Here is a 20,432-nt window from a genome sequence, read left to right as displayed (position 1 = left end):
TTAGCTGAATTTGTTGGCTGTACAAGAGGTTTGGCTATCAAGCATATCAATTTCACACAAAGCCATGAGAAGAAAAAATCCAACATGAACTCAAACTGCTGCATCTACAGGCTAAAAATTACCAATATTATCACCACAGATTAATCTGCTGATTAGTTTCTTGATTTATAGAATAATTGTTTGGTCTATAGAACATAAAAAAACAGTTAAAAGTGTCTTTAACAATTTTCAAAAGCCTAAGATGATATCTTAAATGTCTTTTTTTGACTAACCAACAGTTCAAAAACTAATGATATACCCAATGAGCAGTAAATGCTGGAAATTCTCACATAGGAGAGGCTCCAATAATAAAAAAATTGACCTTTTTTGGTTGAGAAATGACTGAAACTGTTAATTGATTATCAGAATAGTTGGAAATGAATTTTCTGTTGATCATCCAGTTGATGCAAGAAATTAGTAAAAGATGCCAAGAAAAAAGACGTGAAAATCACTTCTTTTGTAACGGGGGGTAAAAAAAAATTGGGAAATTATCTAGAAATCTGTATTCATAATTATTATAATTATGTATTTAAAATGACGTTGCAGAAAAAAATATACATATAAGGGGCTGACAATACTGATGTGATATGTGATTGAAATATGCAGCTTGTACCAAAAAAGGCTACATGAGAAAACAGAGGCATTTAGTTTGAGTTAGCAAAGCTCTCTGGGCCTGGTGTGCTAACAGGACATCATGCAGTAGTGAAAATCTGACCTCTGACCCTCTGAACTCTCCCTCAGTGAAAACTGAACCATCCTGTTCTAGTTCCTGAGGCCTCAGTGCTGCTGCTGACCTCCATTACACTTTAAGTTGTGTTAACGACACAAGCCAAAGTGTTTTTACTGTACAAGTAACTGCTGCTGTTGTTGCCATCATTCTTTATTGTGATCAGTTTTCTAATATCCTGACGTTATGCTAAAGAAGTGGAATGGTATCCAGTAAAGAGACGCAATGTTACAGCTTTAAAGGGGTATGTGCAAAGGTACTACAAACAAAATAAGAGGTATCACATCAGGAGACTGTATTATTAAATGAGTGGTGACCTGGTTTCTCCCATGCTGCAGAGACAAGCTTACATAAAGCAGTGTGAAGGGCAACAAAACACATTATTGTTTATTTTTTTTATTAACTCCAGCCTGCCTGACAGTGCTGGCTCAGCAGCGTGATAGGAAAAAGATTCATGTGATGAAGTATTACATAAGATGTTAAGATAGTACAATAGCATAATATTTGTTTTTGGTTCCAACTGGTCCAGCCACTTGGTCCAGATTTCTTCTTAGTCATTAGTTCAACCATCTAAACTTCTAAACCTTTAGGAGCATGAGTTTGGAATGCATGTTTTCTTTGAAAAAATGTAGTGGTTTTCTTTTTTTCCTTAAATTGTTTTTGTCAATTTTTTTCTTTATAACTTTTTGGTAATGATTTTTTTTCCTCTAAAATATTTTGGGTAATTTGTAAAAAAAAAATGTTTTTATTTTTCTCACAAAAAGAATTGGCAATTTTTTTTTTAAAGAAAACAAGACTTCCAAACCTGCTGGCCTGCCACAATAAAAATCACCAAAAATGACAACATTTATCACAGTCAGAAATGGTAAAAATAGAAATGATGATTGGATTTTCAAATTTAATCACATCATGTGGGGTGAACACTACATGTCTATTCCCTTGAGTCACTTGAAGAGGCTTGAGGAAAAATATTTATATCTTTAGGGAGGGCTAAAAAAATCCCAGCCACCCCCTTCCTCTGGTAAATAAAGAACAGTCCCTTAGGCCTATTCTTATTTTTGAAAAATAAATAAAAAATAAAAGAACAGGCCACATAATACCAAGACCAGGGTAATGAAATAGGTACTATTAACGAAAAAAAACTCTCTCACTCTACAGCAGAAAACCACACTTAAAAATGAAAGCTCTGTGCTGTAAATTTGCCGAGCTTCAAAATAAAGTGTGTTTTCACAAACCTAACATGGACGCAAGTCACTTGCAACCCATACAGAATGGACCCGTGACCCACCAGTGGGAAACCACTGATTTAGGCAATACACCCATAGTCTGACCGTGAAAGTAAGGAGGTGCAAAATCAATTTTTGATGAGACAACTGATGGAATTAGTGTCAGCTTAGCTTTACGTTAAATTTCTTTTGACTTGCAAGCTGACACTAAGATATTATCTTCAAACAGCTCTCTCCTGATCTCTTCCATTGTCGTTTCACCTTAACAACAGCAAGTTCACCTGACTAATGTAACATCACACCGCCTCCCAGAGATGGGGTTATAGGTGTCATGGTTACCAAAACAGGAAGTGGTGCGATTGTTGTCTCAGCAAAAACAGAGAGGAAGAATGGGATTTCTGCACAGAACACAAACCATCTGGCAGGAAACCGCACTTTTATCATTCTTTTAACTTTGATTTCCTTTCAGGGGAAGTGCCCTCACTCCCCTTTCGCTCGCTGGCTCTCTGCTCTTGTGCCCCTCTCAGGATTTCAAACTATACCGTCTCTGTGTCAGTGCTTCATGCCACGACAGTGACACATCAAGCCTGCCACAGCAAATAGCTGCAGCCATGTCAGAATTGGCCCCGGGGCACAGAGATCATGGGGGTAAAATGTGAAACATTCTCTCATGACAAATGTTGAAGCGCGACTGCGGTGTTGAAAGATTGTTTATCGACAGGGTTAACAATCTGCAGGATGCATAAAGACGAGAAGATAGAAAACAGCTGGAGGCGGAGGAAAATGTAAATACATGATCCCCCTAAAGATTTCTTTCAGCGAAGGCAGGAGGTTGGTTAAATAACAGATAATAAAAAGAAGCTAAAGGACAGATGTAGGATCTATGTTTTTTCTCCTCCCAGGAACATTAGCCTCCGGGGGACAGCAAACGTCTCCAGCTACGTTAAACCCGCATAATCTGTTGAACTATTGAATAATCAGCACTGTACTAACTATCAAAGAGCGCTAGCAAGCTATTTTAGACAATTTAACAGCATGTTTCCAAAACAAGCGTTGACAAATGTTTTGCCAGAGGCTAGAGGTGGAGCTGTTTAGAATACGAGATAGAGGCTGCACACAAGAATATTAAACTGGATTTTAGATTATGGTGGATAATTTTTTTTTTTTTTTTTTTTGGACTGGAAAATATGAATTTTACAGGAAGCTACAGGTTATGAACCACATTCTGAGCAAAGGGAGAGAAAGACATTTTGGCCTAAATACCAGGGCCAGCTGGGGAAAACTGAACGTGGGTGAAGTGAAAAGGACTACAAAGTTACCCACAAGCAAGGCACTTAAACTGTTTCTGATTAACTGTTACAGCTGGAAAGCCGACAGTATAACACCATGGGAACACTCTTCCTTCCAGATGTGAATGTGGTAGCCTTCCTTTTGCAAATATTCACTTGGGCTTTTATAAGAATAGAAAATATCCCCAAATCATTCAGATTTAAGGAAAATAGATTAAGCTAGTGCTGGTATCTTTTAAGACTTTTGCTTTTCACTGAATTTGTTTCTCTTCAATTGTAAGCAGAGCCTTTGCTCCAGAGTTTGTAGTTTCAGTTAAAGGGGACTTTCAGTATTTTTCAACCTGGACTCTATCTTCCCATGTTTTTGTGTCTAGGTGACTAATGGGAACAACAGTTGTTGACATTGGTCCAGTATTGAGCTGCAGATGACAGCAGCAATGTAATCACTCAGGGCTTTTGTAAATGTCCATGTACATCCACTAAAAGTCCCTTTTTTGCAGCTGTCCAGCTGTGGAAGAAGTATTTAGATCCTCAGCTTAAGTAAATGTACTAATACCACACTATGAAAATACTCTGTCACACATAAAAGTCCTGCATTGAAGATGGTACTTAATTAAAACTTGGTAAGTATAATAAGGAAAATGTACTCAATGTATTAAAAGTAAAAGTATGAATGCAGACAAATCTTTAAAAAACACATCTAAAAAAAACAATCTCAAATTAGAGAACAAAACACCACAAAAATTCAAAATTGTTTAAAAAAGAAGAAATATAAATAAAGTCCAAATATGAAAAAAAGGAAACAAAAACACCCCAAAACTCAAAATGATAAGATGTAGAAAAAACACCCTAAAAAACCCAAAAATTACTTACAAAAAGAAGAAAAACCCCCACAAAAAAATTTAAAAAAACCCTGACCCAATTTTTTTTAAATCATTTAAAAAATATAAAAAGATTTGAATGTTTTTCAAAATAGTTGTTAATTCTAATTATATATATATATATATAAGTATAAAGTTGCATGTAATTAAAATACTCAAGTTAAGTACAAGTACCTCAGATTGATACTTAGGTACAGTACTTGAGTAAATATACTTAGTTACATTCCCCCGCCGCAACTGACAGGTTCAGATTATTATTAAGTGTCTGACAACATGATGGAAAAGACCATACAGAGATAGACCTTTTTATTAAAGAGTGAGATCCTTCTTGTTTAACCAGAAACAGCCCTGAAATCACTATGGTCAAATCTTTCGAACTCCATTTAAATAAACAGTAATTCAAGCATGTTTAAAGCCAGCATATTTTCCCATCTAACCATGTCTGACAGAGTTTATTTCAACCAAACCAATATTGGTGATTGTTGGATCAGTAGAGACATGAACCAAGACATTTGTGAGTTTTATTTTTTGTTTGTGTAAACTTTAAATTAAGCGTTTTACCATGATAAAGTTACTGTTTATTAAAATGGAGTCTGGTGGCTTTGGTGATAGACTTTTCAGGGCTGTTTCTGGTTAAACAAAAAGGATCTCATCTTTAACAAAAAGGTGTATCTCTGTAGGGATCCTTTCCATGACATTGTCAGACACTTACGATAACAATCTGAGCCAGTCAGTTGCCAGTTGCCCCAAGTGGTTACTTTACAGCCTGTTTTGCTGCTGCCAGCTGCAGCAGGCGTGCTCAATACTGGACCAATTTCAAAAACTGCTGTTCCCATTAATCACTTAAACAAGAAATATGGAAAATAAGATCCAGGCTGATTTGTGCCCTAAAGACTCAAAAAAGTAGTTGTTAATTCTGTTCTACCACCCCTTAAGTCTGGCTTAGAATACATTTTGTTGTGAAAAGGTAGAGCGTGCTGGAAAGGGGGAAACTCATTTGCAAACCTCAACTTGTTTCAATTAAAACTTTAATATTGAAGTTACAAACAGCAGGAAATTGGGTGTGCCCATGCAAGGCCAAATACTGCTTTTCCATGACTGAAGCACACAAACAGCAAAGCGCAGAGATGTAACACCGGCAAATTCTAAACTTGCAATGTGTATGTGATACATTATCCCCCCTGCTCCAGCCCCATCCCCGAGTACAATAACAAACTGAAACATTAAAACAAAGTGGTTGCACAATTATCCCAGCACGACTGCCAACCAATTCGGAGAAGGATCAGTGCTCTGTCAAAAGCAAACACTGGAAGATTTAAAACCAAATAGGTTTTGTGAAAACAACAACCACTGGTGTTTGTTATGGTGGACAAAGTGGGCTGCAGTAATGACGAGTCATTACGTTTATCACCCCAACAAAAGGAAAAGCACACACATTGTCAAGTCACACATTACTCAAAGTGTGATTTGCCTCTGGTGTGAAGACTGGGCCCTCGCTTCAGAGCTCGCCTCAGGTCCCAGTGTTGACACTGTTATGGGAGATTATAGTGACCATTTGTCACAAAGGACATACTGTTGCTGAAATTACCACCACGTAAGGTGTGAGGTCCATCACGGTTTTTGGCATATGGTCACAGATGCAGATCAGATGCAGGCAAAAGCAGTGGCAGGATGTAACTAAGTACATTTACTCAATTACTGTACTTAAAAACAAGTCTGAGGCAATTTTATTTGACTTGAGTATTGCCGCTTATAATTTTACTCCACTACATTTCAAAAGGGAAGTATGTGCTTTTTACTTTATTACATTTATAATATGAAGTTCTGGTATACATTTAGTTAGTCAACAGTTTCTACAAGTACAGCCAATGATTAGCTGATTGATCAATCAGACGACTGACAGAAAATGTATTGCCAACTATTTTGATTAACATTTAAGTCTTACATTTTACTAATAATTTTGAATTTTGTGGGAGTTTTATATTTACTTTTTTAAAAAATAATTTTAAGTTGTTTTTTAAAAAATATATATATATATATTTTGGGGGTGTTTTTTCATATCTTTTTTAAAATTTGAGTTTTTTGGGTGTTTTTTTTTTTTTAAATCTAATTTTGAGTTTTAGGATGTCTTTTTAAAATAATTCAGAATTTTGGGGGATGTTTTTCATTTATTTATTTTGTAATTTTTTTGATCTGAATACCTCTTCCACCACTGCACAAAAAGAGACATGAATGATTGATAGGAACCAGGAGAAGAGGAAATGGCAGCACTTCTACTTATCAATGTACCTTTTGAAGTTCATCTTTATGCAATCAGGACGGTGACATGAATGATTAAATTATCAGCCGCATATGTCTCACATGGGACACATTTTGCTCCATGTCGGCTCACTGTAAACATTGTGCTATGTCAGATATCATTACAGAGATAAGTAGAGGAGAGGTCAAAGGAAAGAAAAACCAAAGTATGAAATTGATGCTACATGTATAACACACACTGAACAAACATCATGAACAAAAGGCACATTATCCTGGTGCCATAAAGAAGGCTCTGTATGTGGATCAATGAGCTCCACGTGTTTCTGATCAACACAGTAAATGTGATGCTCTTGGCTCCGCTCCTCTTTACAAATGCATACAGAACGCTCTGTGTTTAAGTGTGGTCATGGTTTAATGTATGATATATTAAATTTGTCTCACAGCTGGCCAAAAAAGACAAATCTGTACTTCCTCACCAGCTTTTTCTCCATATCTACGCAATCGAAATGATGAAAAATATGCAGAAACAGCAGCCTTATATAAGTTCATTGCTACAGTGGCCCTCAAAGCAGAAGTTCAACAATTTGGGAAATATTTGTAACTTTTGAGTTTAATAAGACTGATAGCACTGACATGTCTGTCAATTAAATATGAGTCTTTAGGCAGCAGCTGATTAGTTTATCTTAGCACAAAGACTGGAAAGCAGCTAGCATGGCTTTGTCCTCTCAGTCTCATTAAATAACACATAATACAGTTTGTTTAATCCATAGAATAAAATCAAATCATGAATAAATCTTTCGTTCTAACTCAAACAAGTCAGCAAATAGCTGTTGTTTCAAAGGCTCACAAAAAGTGTTTTCTGGCTCAACCTCCTGTGTTTAGGCAGCTAAAACAAAAACAAATATGGGCTGTGAGTTTGTCGCACTCATACACTGTATATAAGGATGGACAACACGCCCCCACTTACCCCCACTATGCATAAGTGAGGCTAAAATATCAGAGATTTGGACTTTGCAAAAGTAAAAATAATTGCAAAATTATTGTCATTTTTAAGCCTCTTTTCCAGTTACTTTTTTTTAATTTTCAGGTAATTTGTTGTACTTTTTACTAATTTCTGTCATTTCTGCTTTTGTTGCTCATTGCCTCCTTCCCTTGAATTTGAAATAAATCAAGCCAATTTATGCAGGTGTCAAAGGGTTAAGATTGTTTAATATAAACTTTGGTTGTTGCACATTGAGAGATTAAATTTTCATATTATATAGAAATAGTCAAACCAGAAATAGGCAAAAGGGTGAAAGCAGAAGTAGTGATGGATGTTATTTCTGATACTTTGGACTTTTAAGCTTATAAGTATTCTACCGGTTTCAAAATAGTGAAATTTCCCAGAAGAGTCAAAAAAAACAAATCCAGGAAACTATAATTCTGAACCGGGAGAATGCATTGCGACCAGGAATGGGGCATAGTAACACACACATAACACACACACCAGCACACACAGCAGTGGCAGCAGCAGCCACCCCCACATACCCACAAACCTGCATTCCAGCAAAGACATTTTCCATGAGTTAATCTTCCTACAGAGAGTCATAGCAAGAAGATGTCATTCAAGGCATCATTGTGATCACTCAAATCAGAGGTGGGGCCAACTGTTGAGAGGATTAGTCCACTGAACAGAACCAAATCATGAGTGCAAGTGGAAGACATCTTGGAAGCGGGCCAAAGCGTGGCAGCAAGGGGCATTCTGCTCATAACTGGGGGAGCGACCTCATTTTCCGAATAAAAGCCAGTTTACATAACACCTCTCTCCCCATAACAGGGAGCACTGGGCAGCTGCTGCCAGGCCTGTGGCTTTCACTCGACTACCAAGAGTTCCCTGAGAAATTATTCTCTCAGCACAGCCGCAAGCCTTCTCTGCACATTTCCAATATTAACATGTTATAACTAAAAAAGGTCTTAAATTGCAAGTAATGCATAAACACTTTGGTAACCGCAACTATTTAATTGCAAGACTCTTATTCTTTCAGAACAGAGCAACAGAAGGAATGAGGAAACCATCAGCCACAGTGCAAGGATCCACCACCGTCTGAATCCTTGACTCCCTTTCAGCTGCAAAAAAAGTCAACTTTGGCAGAGGTAAGGTGGTTTTGATGCACGTGATACAATCTTTTGATAATAAAATCTTAATTTAAATGTCTATTGTAAAAAATAACCTGATTCAGCCAACAGTAATTATACAGTTAACACATTTGAATCGTATCAAATACTCTAAGAGTGATATTTGTTTGGGGTTTTTTTTTTTGTTTGTTTTATTTTTTGTTTTTTTTTTGTTGCAAGCTAAATCTTAAGCCTCAAATGACAACAGCTATAGTGTAAACTACTTTCACATGATGGATGGAGACTGAACAAGAGCAGGACAAAAAAGCAAAGCATGTGTGTGAACATGCACATCCAGAACATCCAGAGCAACAGTGTGGCTCATTAATGTGTTCTTATAAGGTTTCTGGACAATAATGGAGGTTTACATTAATGACATTCCCACTCCCAACTCATCAAATAAAGCAGCTTAGTCAGTGGAACTATGCCTTTAACTAAGACAGTGGCCCTAAAAATTATGACGAGAGCAATGCATGAAGTCAGGTGATGCTGTATAAAGCAGCACCTCCAGGACTTAGCAATGTAGCAATCACAACACAATGCAAATTTAGTCAATCCCCATGAATTCTGCAAATTTTACCATTATAGAGGGTAAAACCTCATTTCATTGTACAGATGTGCAAAGTGTACTGATTTGCTCAGAGTTATAGACACACAGACAGGGCTGACTGTTAGCACCAAATGGCTAATGTTACTCAACAGTTATGGCTATTATGGCGCATAATTATATGGTCGAGCCATTTCACTGTCAGCGTGACTTTGTTGGGACTGTTTAAAAGCTGAGTGTTGGATTTAAACTTGCTGTTGTGTTGCTTGGGTTAACCTGGCAGAGAGAGCAGGAAAAGAGCAGCTTAATGAGACGCTGCTTCAGCACTGCATCATAGACAGCAAGAAATGATTACCATTTCAATTTCATTATATTTAAATGCCTAAAAAGACAGTAAAATGCACTGCATTTTTTTTTTAGAAAAGTTGCTGTGAAATAAGACATCTTAGGCCATAAAAATCCCCCAAACAGCATGTGAAATCATGAAGAGAGATATGAAGAGCGACAAAGTCCATGTGGGTAGAAGCTTGGGGTGGATCGATGAGTCAAACAAACACAGGACTTTACTAGAGAGAGTGTTGTTTGTGTCAAGTGTAAAATCAAAAGTCAGTGTAAATTTATTTGAACTTAGGTTTGTCAGTTGACCTACAAAATGTACTCAACTTACATGATGTACAAATATTCTTTTAAGCCAACCATCATATTATATTTATCAAGTAGCCTTGGTAAATAAAGCTAACCGCGCATTTATTTTGAAAAGACACTGTGCATGTAATGAGCAGAAAATTGACATGTAGGTAAATTGGTATATGGAGCGTAATAATTTGAAGCGTAGGGCCATACATGGTTTGGAGTCAAACATGTTGATATATCAGGGTTTGGATACACTGACAGTGCTTTTTATTTCTAATTGAATGCTGCTATTTCTGTTTCTATTCATTTGATTTGTAAAAAAAAAACAACAAAAAAACAACCAAAGAACATATACATATCACTGACATTACTCTTTAAAATAAATGCATATGTAAATAAATGTCATATTAATCCGCTTTAATTTATAAAAGTAACCCTTACCTCAACTTGGCAATAAAAATCACAGAAAAAAACAACACAATAAAACATGCTGAGGTGAAGTAGAGGAGGAAGACTGTACATGTCATCAGAATGTGTTTCTCTATGCTGGATCACGATGACATACTTAGCAGCGCTCTGTGAAGCAGGAGCTTCTGTTTTCATTGGCAAAACATCTCTGAACAGTACAAACTATTAGCGGGGACACATTCATCCTCAAATACATTCCAGCACAGGCAGATACCAGAAACTCTGTAGGCACACAACTGAACATTGTGAGTAATGATAATGTAGGACAAGAAACTTTTGCTTGGAAAATGACGCAGGTCTTGGCTAATAGGTAAGCTGAACACTCTTTGCCATTAAAAACAATGTTTCAATTGCAAGACGTGTGTCACATCTGTTATTTGGCTCTTAGCTGGTTAAGTAAGAATAGGCACGTAATGACAGGTGACTGGGCAATAGTGTAAGTGATGTAGCACAAATGGAAGGTAAATTTATGGACAAAAGAAGCCCAGGAGAGACCTAAATAACTGAGATGGTGTTGAACTGTGTAGGTGCGGAGGCCGTTTGGAGACTTTGCTGCTTTTTGAGTTACTGTTGGCAGTTTAACGAACAGCTGAAATATAAACCAGAAGACGGCTGAGTGTGATTCTGAGGTTCAGCCCTAAATGCTAACATCCATAGCATGATTGATTTCACAGCCTCTACTGAACGGGGGATTCTGTTTAATAAAGCAAAGTTTTAACCTTTTTAGTGTGAATGTGCATGGTATTTTAGAAAAGGTAATAAATACATTAAATCATGTATTACTAAATGCACACCTGCTCCAATGTTGAGCCTCACTTCAATCTGAAGAATGCTCACTTCAACTATAGCATTACATAAAGGAAAATCGTAGGGAGAAGTTACATGTTGTATGATATACTTCAACCAAAAATTCCCCTTGGAGTTGTCAATAGATGATCTAATTCCCTTACGTTGTAGCTTGGAGCTGTCCAGGAGATATTTCATCAGTACACAGGTCATTTACAGACCTCCCGAGACCAGTCATCATATGTCATAAAGCGAGTCAAAGCATTTTAATCTCACATCTGCTCCTCATTACCATTCCATGCAAAAAGAAACTCAGGGCTGGGCCTCGGCTATTGCACCTCACCCAAGGAAAGGAAGAGAAGAAACAGGGGAGGCAAAAAAGAGACAGAGGGAGAGAGAAAGGATATTATCAGGTACTGTGAGTCCAGAGAAAAAAACAACTAAAAATTCCCCAATTCCAAGGGAAAGTGATATTGTGCTCTCCTATGAAATCAGATCACTTCCAGGCCGCAGTCTCAGCCATGGAGTTTGCCTTTTACAAGGCACTATATAACACCACAATGACAGATCCACCACAGCAATTTCATAGTCCATCCCTTCCCTTAAAATCTACTGCAAAAATCCACAAAATATCAAATCACTTTGCATTTTCACAGTGTTTGTGCACATAAGCTTTTCACTCATTCGCATGTAGACGTTTAGTGATTGCACACCTGCATCAACCTGTAGCAACAAGTCAGCCTCTCAACCAGGATCTTATTCTTAAAAAAGACATTTCTGCTCATACTTCATTTAAAGTGAATTGACAGGGATCGTTCAAAACATTTTCCTGATGCTTCCCGAGATGAGTTTAGATTTGACAGCTGCTGATTTGTCATGCATCAGTGTGCTTGTAACTTCCATGCTAGACCTCACAGTGGATTTACCATGGTGCCTCACACAAAAAACCCTGCTTCATAACAGATGTAATCAGTGGGGAGCTGCAATGCAACTGTAATTTTGCAGATTATATATAATATTTTTAGCTACATGTCAGCAAGAGCATTTTCTGCATCTGTAAATGTTCTTTTTTATTCCTACAAACATACTGATGATCCAATGCAAAGACACAGTTTCACCTTTGACCCTTGAACTGGCCCAAGAAGTTTATTCATCATGGTTATAACGGACAGTTTCTTGGAGTGTAAATGTGGTGGCGGTTAAGATGCACACAAGCACAAATATACACACAGTCACACACATGACTACAGAAGACAGAGGGCAGCCTGTTTAACAAGTAGGTCAGACCAGAGCCAAAGAGGGAGAGAGGGAAAGAGAGCAGGAGAGAAAGAAAGAGAGACAGGCATTGGCTGGAGCAAGCACAGCTTTTAGTGCCATCATTGGCTTGTATGAACCAAATGAAAAGACACGGAAGAAGTCTAAAGTCACGCAGTTATTGGAATTTCAGTGTCATCTTAAGGCTGGATTTGTGAAATATGTGAGTCTCACCTGAGGGCAGTCTTTGATGTAATGGCCCTTGTTGAAGCACAGGTGGCATAAGTAGTTGGGTGGGGGTCTTTTGTTTGGTTTTCTTGGCTCTGAAGAAAGGGATAGGTCTGAGAAATGGTCCGTCAGGGAGTTGAGTCCATCCACGATGTTGTTCAGGGAGCCATAAGGCGACACATTCTTATACACGTTGTTGTTTAGGGCCTAGAAAATAAGAATAATATGAGAAATGGTTTAATTTTGGCATCATTCTTCAAATAATTCTTCTTTGTCTCAGACTGTCATATTGTAAATAAGTTAACAGCAATCCTGGGGTGCTTTCACACTGACTTCAATCCCCAGCTCTCAGTTTCATTAAGTGTGGCTTGCTGACATACAGTATGTTGGACAACATTACCACACACAAGATAGTATGTAGTCTTGGAGTGTTAAAATACCAAGATTAATCACTAATTTCCTTTGAGGGCTTGTCCTATTTTCTCTTGCGCCAAAAAATAAAGAAGAAAAAAAATCCCTCCAAGATCATTTCTCTCATTAAATACAGAACATCTGGCGAGAGGCCCAGCTGTGCTCATGAGCTGGAAAAGTACTGAGCATGTCCACAGAGAAAGACAGGACTTTGCAGAGGATGACTCATTGTAAACAAGATGGGAGGCATGTTCCCTCACCAGCCTGTGGAACATCAGCAATGTCACCATGCACTGTTGGTGGTAAACTAGCCATGGTCAGTGTTTGTAGTCTGCTCGGAGCCACAGAGCGCGGCATTGCATGCCACAGGGCCCAGTGAATTCATAGGAGATGCCCTCTGAATATTAATAACAGGGAAAGCATTGCCTGCAGTTCCTTATTTCCCTTCTCATTTGTGTCTTCCTCTTTTCAAATCCAGAAACCGTGCAGGAATTGACCTCAGGGTGAAATTATGTTGATTGTAGCACAGACATTTTTATGTTCAGATGGGCAGGTAATTAACCCTGGTGGACAAGTTGCTAAACAAACAGTTCAGCTTGTCATCTGCCTTGACATTTAATAGTTTAACCGCACTAATGACAAACATTTGAGACACCACCCTCAAGTAAAAACATCAGAGTTCATAGGCATGATGAAATCCACAGAACTCTTCTTTCTCCACTGACGGTCATGTCTCTTTTTCGGGGCGCAGGAAATGATGTTACTGTTGATGTTTCAATGTTGCACAGAGCAGAAACCTTAGACTTGGCAACCTAGCCAGGGCTAAAAGCCAAATCTTTATCTGCGGGCTGTGAGATAGTCGTGCTAACCAGCTCCAGCTTTAAGACTCATGTTCATTTATATTACATGTAGTCGTCATAAATCAAGTGTTACGGCTCTGTAGCTTCTCAAGTTTTCCGTCTGCCATGTGTTTTAGCTCTGCGTATCAGTGTTGGGTATTACCTCTCATCGTGGAAATGTGCAAGTTTGAGCATTTGCTAAACTTAAGTCTTAGAGCAGGCTGTAGAGTTATTTTAACAAATATAAAACAGGAAACTTTGCTAAGTTTATGTTTCTCACATTTCTTCAGTTGGCCTGAAACCTTCTACTGTCAGCCCAAAGGAAACTGATTTCACACACATCTGCTAATGGTGGGGAGAGTTTGTTTGTTTAGTGTCTGTGAGAGTGAGTGTGTGAGTGAGTGAGTGTGTGAGTGAGTGAGTGAGTGAGTGAGTGAGTGAGCGGGAGATTCTATGTTCATGTGGTGATAGATGTGTGTATGTATGTGTTGGCCAACACAATAAGGACTAATCTGGTATCATTTACTATTGAAAAGTGAGGTCAACAACTGAAACAGATTTGTGGCTTTTTACCCAGATCCAGGGATGAGGTGTGACACTGCAGGGGTCAATCACACACACACACACACACACACACACACACACACACACACACACACACACACACACACACACACACACAGACACATGTTAAAGCCAGGGCTGTGGCGTCTGGTGGAAATTTTAAATTTGATTAGGTAAAATAAGTTTCAAAGGAAATTGCTATAGAAGATACACTCTTAGAGATAAAGGTGCCAACTAGAACCATACAAAGTTTTTGACTTGTCATTGTGGGAAAACCTTTTTGTTTCCTGGTAGAAACTCTTTGACACCCTTTTTCCACCAAAGTAGCTCCAGTTCTTAAACCAGTTCTGTTCAGGATTCTTGTAACCTTTGTGCTTTCTAGTTGTAATAAAAGATATGTTATCAACAGAGGACGCTTCGCAATGACCAATATTAGTAAACATTAGAAGCAAAAACTTGGATTTCATTGATTACCTGTGAACTATTCAGTTCAGGTCTGTTATTACAGATATTTATTTTTGTCCAAAAAACAAGCATTAACCAACTATTAATGAGTCCACTACACAGTCTTTTTTCTTAAGGTTTCTCAATTGATTTCTTCTTTGTTGCCTTCTCCATCCTCCCTTTCCAGCCTGTAGAATATGACACACCCACTGGTGTTGTCGCAGTTCGCACTTCTCGTTAAAGAAAACCAACTATTTTGAATCCATTTTTTGGGGTTCTGAACCAATTTATTAAGGGTGCTAACAAGAACGCCCCAGTAGATTTTACCAAGAACCTTTTCATATTCCACTATTCATGATTTTAGTTGACAAGATAGTGTAGGTCCAGGGGAACTTCATTCTGCAGCCTTGGACCTCATGAGGCTAATGTGTTCCAGCACAACCCAAAACACTCATTGTTCACAATCACGCTTTTACAAACCACTGATTTTGTGAAAACACTGCTACTACAGCCAGGATGCTCAGTGGTAGGGTGTACAGTAACTCCACCAATCAACATATTTACTTTGTGTCTGTATGGGTTAACTAGTTTATGCCATGAAATGATGGTAAAGATATCAACTATGGCAGCACACAAGTAAAATGAATTGATTCATGGGATTGCAGATGCATAAATACCATTTGAAACATAGGTAAACTTTGGAATATTTGAAGGTAAACACCCATGCTTTCAATAATCCTTAAAGAACTCTTTCTTTCAAAAAGGGTTTTTTAACTTAAAGAAAGATTACTTAACTTAACTTAAGAATGTATATTAACCCAGAAAAATCACAAATGTTAAAAAGTCATTTCTCTTCATAGTACAGTACTAGGTTACAAGGGAAAAAATGACACATTTAAGCTAAGCAGTCAGCAGATGAGACTGTGGTGAGCATACTTGGCTTGTGCCACACCGAGTTTTCAATCTCCAACAAATTCATTCATTAATCACTAATTCGCTTTAAATTGTGTGAACCTTCACTGCAAAAACAACCACATTATGCATTACTCATCTCATCATCAAATCTCTGCAGCGGTTTATTTTACTTGGCTTAACTGCTCTAGTAAGTTGCAAAATGAAACCCCCACCTCTTAAACCGTTTCCAGACTGTATGCGTTCCCTCAGTTTGAAACACTTTATACTCATGCGGATTGAATGGCATTACACAATTGCATGTAATGTATAATGTGCACACCCAATTTTCAGAGGACTGTTTCATGTTAAATGACTTCAAAGGGCCTCTATGGTTACCAACATAATAATGGACACGGGCTCTAGATGGCAAATGCACCATCTATCCACTACTTTCTTTGAGTTTCCAGCACATAGTCTTACAGTAACAGATCTAAGACACTCAACTGCAGTGTAATCAACCCACTGGGAAGCTTGCAGTATAGTCTTTACACTACCATTTTGCCCAAATGTGTGATTATTTTTCTGTGTGTATATGTGGGTGTGGTGGTGGGCTCCTTTTTGCACAGCATGCTCTGCAGTATCAGGTTTTGCCCCATGCATACATTATCAGCATGTTTGTCCCTAAAATTACACCGAGTGACAAAAATAGACAATATGTAAACAAGGACTGATTTTGTTTGCACAACCTGGGTTATTTGAAGAAGTCAGAGGGACAGCAGACCTCAGCAGGAGGCTGCAGTGGCCCGCTCTCTCCAGACTGAGGCGTGCAGGGGAATCTATTTCAATCTGTGCCTTTTTAACTGTCTGATCATTCATGACCATGATGAAAACTCACTTATTTATACTTAATTATTGAATAGCATTATAGAGAGAGGGAATCATATTGCCTATACAGAGAAACTTAGTTGTGATTAACTGTCGAGGAAGTTGTTAGTTGCTTAATTAGGTTTTAATAACCTAACCCAGATTTCCCCCAAAGAGTCAGATAATATTCCTGCAGTTACTCATAAGTGAGCTTATTGTAACAATGTGACACTATACTCCAAGTGTGACAATCAGCTCCTTCAAAAAGACACTATTTGTTAAATTAAAAAAAAAAAAAAAAAAGTTAGTTTCCTGGCTGCCTTAAAAGTTTAGGTAATGTTGCAATTATTCAAAACAAATGAACATTTATAGTAAAATAAATGTATTAACTATCTGTATTTTAATTCAGTTCTGCTAAAATCCTTTCAAGTGTATTTGAACATAAAAGTTTATTTGTTTTGAATCATTATACAATTATTCCAAGCTGTCTTCTCAAATTTAGAAAAATTTAAAAAATTTAAGGCAGCCTGGACACTAATGTCTTTAAGTTGGATTTTTTTTTGTTGTTGTTGTTTTACTGTATTTCTTTCTTACAGTTTTGCTATAATATTTACAGCAGCCTTTCTACTTCTTAGATTTAAGTATAACAGTACTTGGCCTATTAAATGTCTATTGCTTTTAAGGGTTTCTCAACAATATACAAAAGGCTGATGCTCCAAAGTGTGGATTTAATTCGACTATTTAAAGTTATTGTCCATATTAGAAATATCATGGCGGTTATGTATATCCTACCAGAATAGCCCATGCTGTACATGCTAAAACATTTGCTGCACAGACGTGCAACACTCAACAAATCCAACCAGCTCAATTTCTGACTTTCAACCACCATCTGACAATCTGAAATCCAACAGATAGCTCATGTACATGCGGCATGCCATCTTTCACCTCATTCCGCTGCAGCTGAAAGAAGTTGTTGAGATAGTTGGAGTTCAGGGAAGAGCTCAAGTCCGCCGCTGCGGGAGTCTTGCTGAAACTGAGATCCGGGTGGGAAGAGTTTGGTTCGGGTCTGAATGCGTCAAAAGCGCTGGTCTGGTGGGGGTCTTGTAAGGAAAGATAGACCCAGTTGAGAAGTTGCGCAGGCTGGTACACGGAGGCACTCGTGTCTATGGCAGACAACAAGCTCATCTTTCAATTCAAATGGCTAAACTGGATTTTCCACCGCTGATTCTTGGACTGGTCTCAACTCTCTTTTAGCCGTCTTGCTTTTCGTTCCCCGGCAGATGGCAAGTGCTCCTTTTTTCTTCCCGTAAAAAGGGCCCTGTCCTCCTCACGCCGGGAGCCTCGTCCCAGTTAGATGTTACTCAAAAGTCATTGCGCTAACATGTCAGTATAAAAAGTTTTCCCCTGCTCCCCATGGTCCGCTATCTGCCTTTATTGCAGCGGGGCAGAGAGAGACTCATTGAATATTTAATGAGGACGGCTCTGCGTCATCGAGGACGCAGGCCAATCAGCGTCTGGCAGCTTGAATATTCATTAATGGCTCAATTGAGGAGACAAATGGTTCTTCTGCCTATTCTAACTTCTCATCTCAGTTTAGCTTCACCACAACTTTAATAAATATTATGCCTCAGTAGTCAAACCAGTTTAACAGACTGGCCCATCTCTAACACATATGATATTTATTACATCATCTTAGGCCCTGATTTGGCCACTTAGGCCTACTTGTTGCATGTATGATTGAAAAATATCTGTTTATGTTTAAGTGTTGAACTGAGGTGTGTGTGTGTGTGTGTGTGTGTGTGAGAGAGAGAGAGAGAGAGAGAGAGAGTTTGCATTTGTACAGAGAGAGAGGGAGAGAGAGAGGGATGTGTTTTGTTTATTCAGGGACATAGGTGAGTAATTGCACCTAACTGATGGATCTTTGCAGTATCCCTGTGACTTATGCTAACTGACTGAAGCCTTGGGGGTCCTAAACAACAGGCCTATCAGGCCCAGGGGCCCACTAAGCCAGATACTGTGCGTGAAATCGCTCTTTTTAACTTTGCATTTCTTGTTGAAGGGCGTCATCATAATGTCAATAACAGAGATCCAAAAGTCCTAAAAGGGGAATATAATATAATATAACAAAATACTTTGTTGTGATTGCATAAATATATATAACAAAATTTCAGTGCATCTCCTCTCAGTGGTAGACGGTAGAAAAAGGACGCAGACAAAAGTTTAAACAAAGCAACAGCAAATATTTACACAAAACAACAATAATAAACAGTAATAATACTGAGGAAATGGCTGTTACATTCACTTTAAATGTGTTACAAGAAAGAAACTACCATCATACATTTGAAGTGTGTGTTTCTGTCCCCTCAGTTTTTAAGACTTTGGATGCACTCTGTACTCTGTGCAATATGAGCACTTGAACTCTGGAGAGACAGCAGCATCTTGTAGGGTCCCTTTTATGCATACAAACCCAGGGCCCATTGTGTCATAATCCTCCTATAAGAAAAGGTCTAACAAGTCAACAGAGTTTAATTTATGTTTAATTAGATTCCAAATTGTGTTACTACTGCTGAGAAGTCATCTGAAAAATGTTTCCTCTTATGTGCAACAATAAAAAAAATCTGGAGCATTGGTGAATAAACACCATTAGAAAAGACCCCAAAGTAAAATAAAAAAAAATCTGTTAATACATCAATAGAATCAGCACTTCAACACCAGCGCCAGGCCTTTCTCAGACCTCTGTCCCAGTGTCCCAGTCTCCAAGCCAACCTGCAGGTGGCAGGCAGGCCTGCATGGTATATGGAGAAAAGTTTAAAAACAGCTCCCTCTAGTGGCAAATGCCTTTTTCACACACAAACGGTACAGTTGTGTAATAGAAAAAAATGAGTGTGGCTTTCTTAAATGCAGTAATAGGATCAGTGACGCGGAGGGAGGTAAAAATATCACCTGTAGGAAATTATGAAGACTTCATAACCACATATGCCTGTAGAATTTAGAGCCTTTTTACTGTAAATCTATTGTTCTAGTTTCTATCCGTCTTTTATCACTTTTATTTTTTAAAATTACACTCTGTTTTGTCTAGTTTTATCTTATTCTGTAAAGCACTTTGTAACTGTTTTTTTGAAAAGTACAAACAATGACTAGTCATTTTAGCCCCCCCCAAAACAAACAAACAAACAAAAACATCTATGATTCCTCAGGTTGTTTTTTTCTGCACTTTGCAACCTTGTTGAGAAAAGTTTTACATACATTTTTTAAAATTATTATTATTATTATTATGCAATTAGTTTATTGGAATGACAGACCCCATGCTATGGTAAATAAAAACAATAGAAATTATATTTATACACATATGCACATATATTTTTTCTCAGTAATAATATCTCTGTAAAAGATTACTATAAAATTAATAGGCTAAAATTTAGTAGTCTACATAATATACATAATATACATATATATATATATATATATATATATATATATATATATATATATATATATATATATATATATATACAACAGCCATTAGTATATACTGTAAATTGTAACTAAATACAATGGTATTTAAATTATACATCTAACTTTGATTACTATAAAATTATTATAATATACAGTAATACAATTTAAATTAGTTATTGGAATATATAATTCATACACTTTATAATCAGGTTTTTAATAATTATTAAATGTGTGTCAAACACAAAATTGATAATTAATAATACTAATACTAATAATAATAATAATAATAATAATAAAATTATTATGCTATTAGTTTATTGAAATGACAGACCCCATGCTGTGGTAAATACATTTTTTTTCAGTAATTTTATCTCTATAACTGATTACTATAAAATTAGTTGGCTAAATTTAGTAGTCTATATAATATACATTAATATATTATACATAAATATATACAATAGAAATTATT

General features: G+C 37.3%; 1 protein-coding gene across 1 annotated transcript in view; it reads right to left on the bottom strand.

The window, feature by feature from the left end:
- zcchc24 (zinc finger, CCHC domain containing 24) overlaps nt 1–17,940 on the bottom strand; it is a 41,818-nt gene extending 23,878 nt beyond the window's left edge. The window contains exons 1-2 of the mRNA XM_042501723.1: nt 17,453–17,940; nt 12,498–12,698 (exon numbers count right to left, since the gene is read on the bottom strand). Of these exons, the coding sequence (XP_042357657.1) occupies nt 12,498–12,698; nt 17,453–17,692 (441 nt within the window). The 5' untranslated portion in view covers nt 17,693–17,940. The remainder of the gene's footprint in view (nt 1–12,497; nt 12,699–17,452) is intronic.
- Between the last annotated feature and the right edge of the window lie 2,492 nt (nt 17,941–20,432).

Source organism: Plectropomus leopardus, chromosome 15 (assembly GCF_008729295.1).
Source record: "Plectropomus leopardus isolate mb chromosome 15, YSFRI_Pleo_2.0, whole genome shotgun sequence".
NCBI lineage: Eukaryota > Metazoa > Chordata > Actinopteri > Perciformes > Serranidae > Plectropomus > Plectropomus leopardus.
Note: the sequence above shows the minus strand (reverse complement) of the source record. Positions and strands in the feature narration are given on the sequence as shown.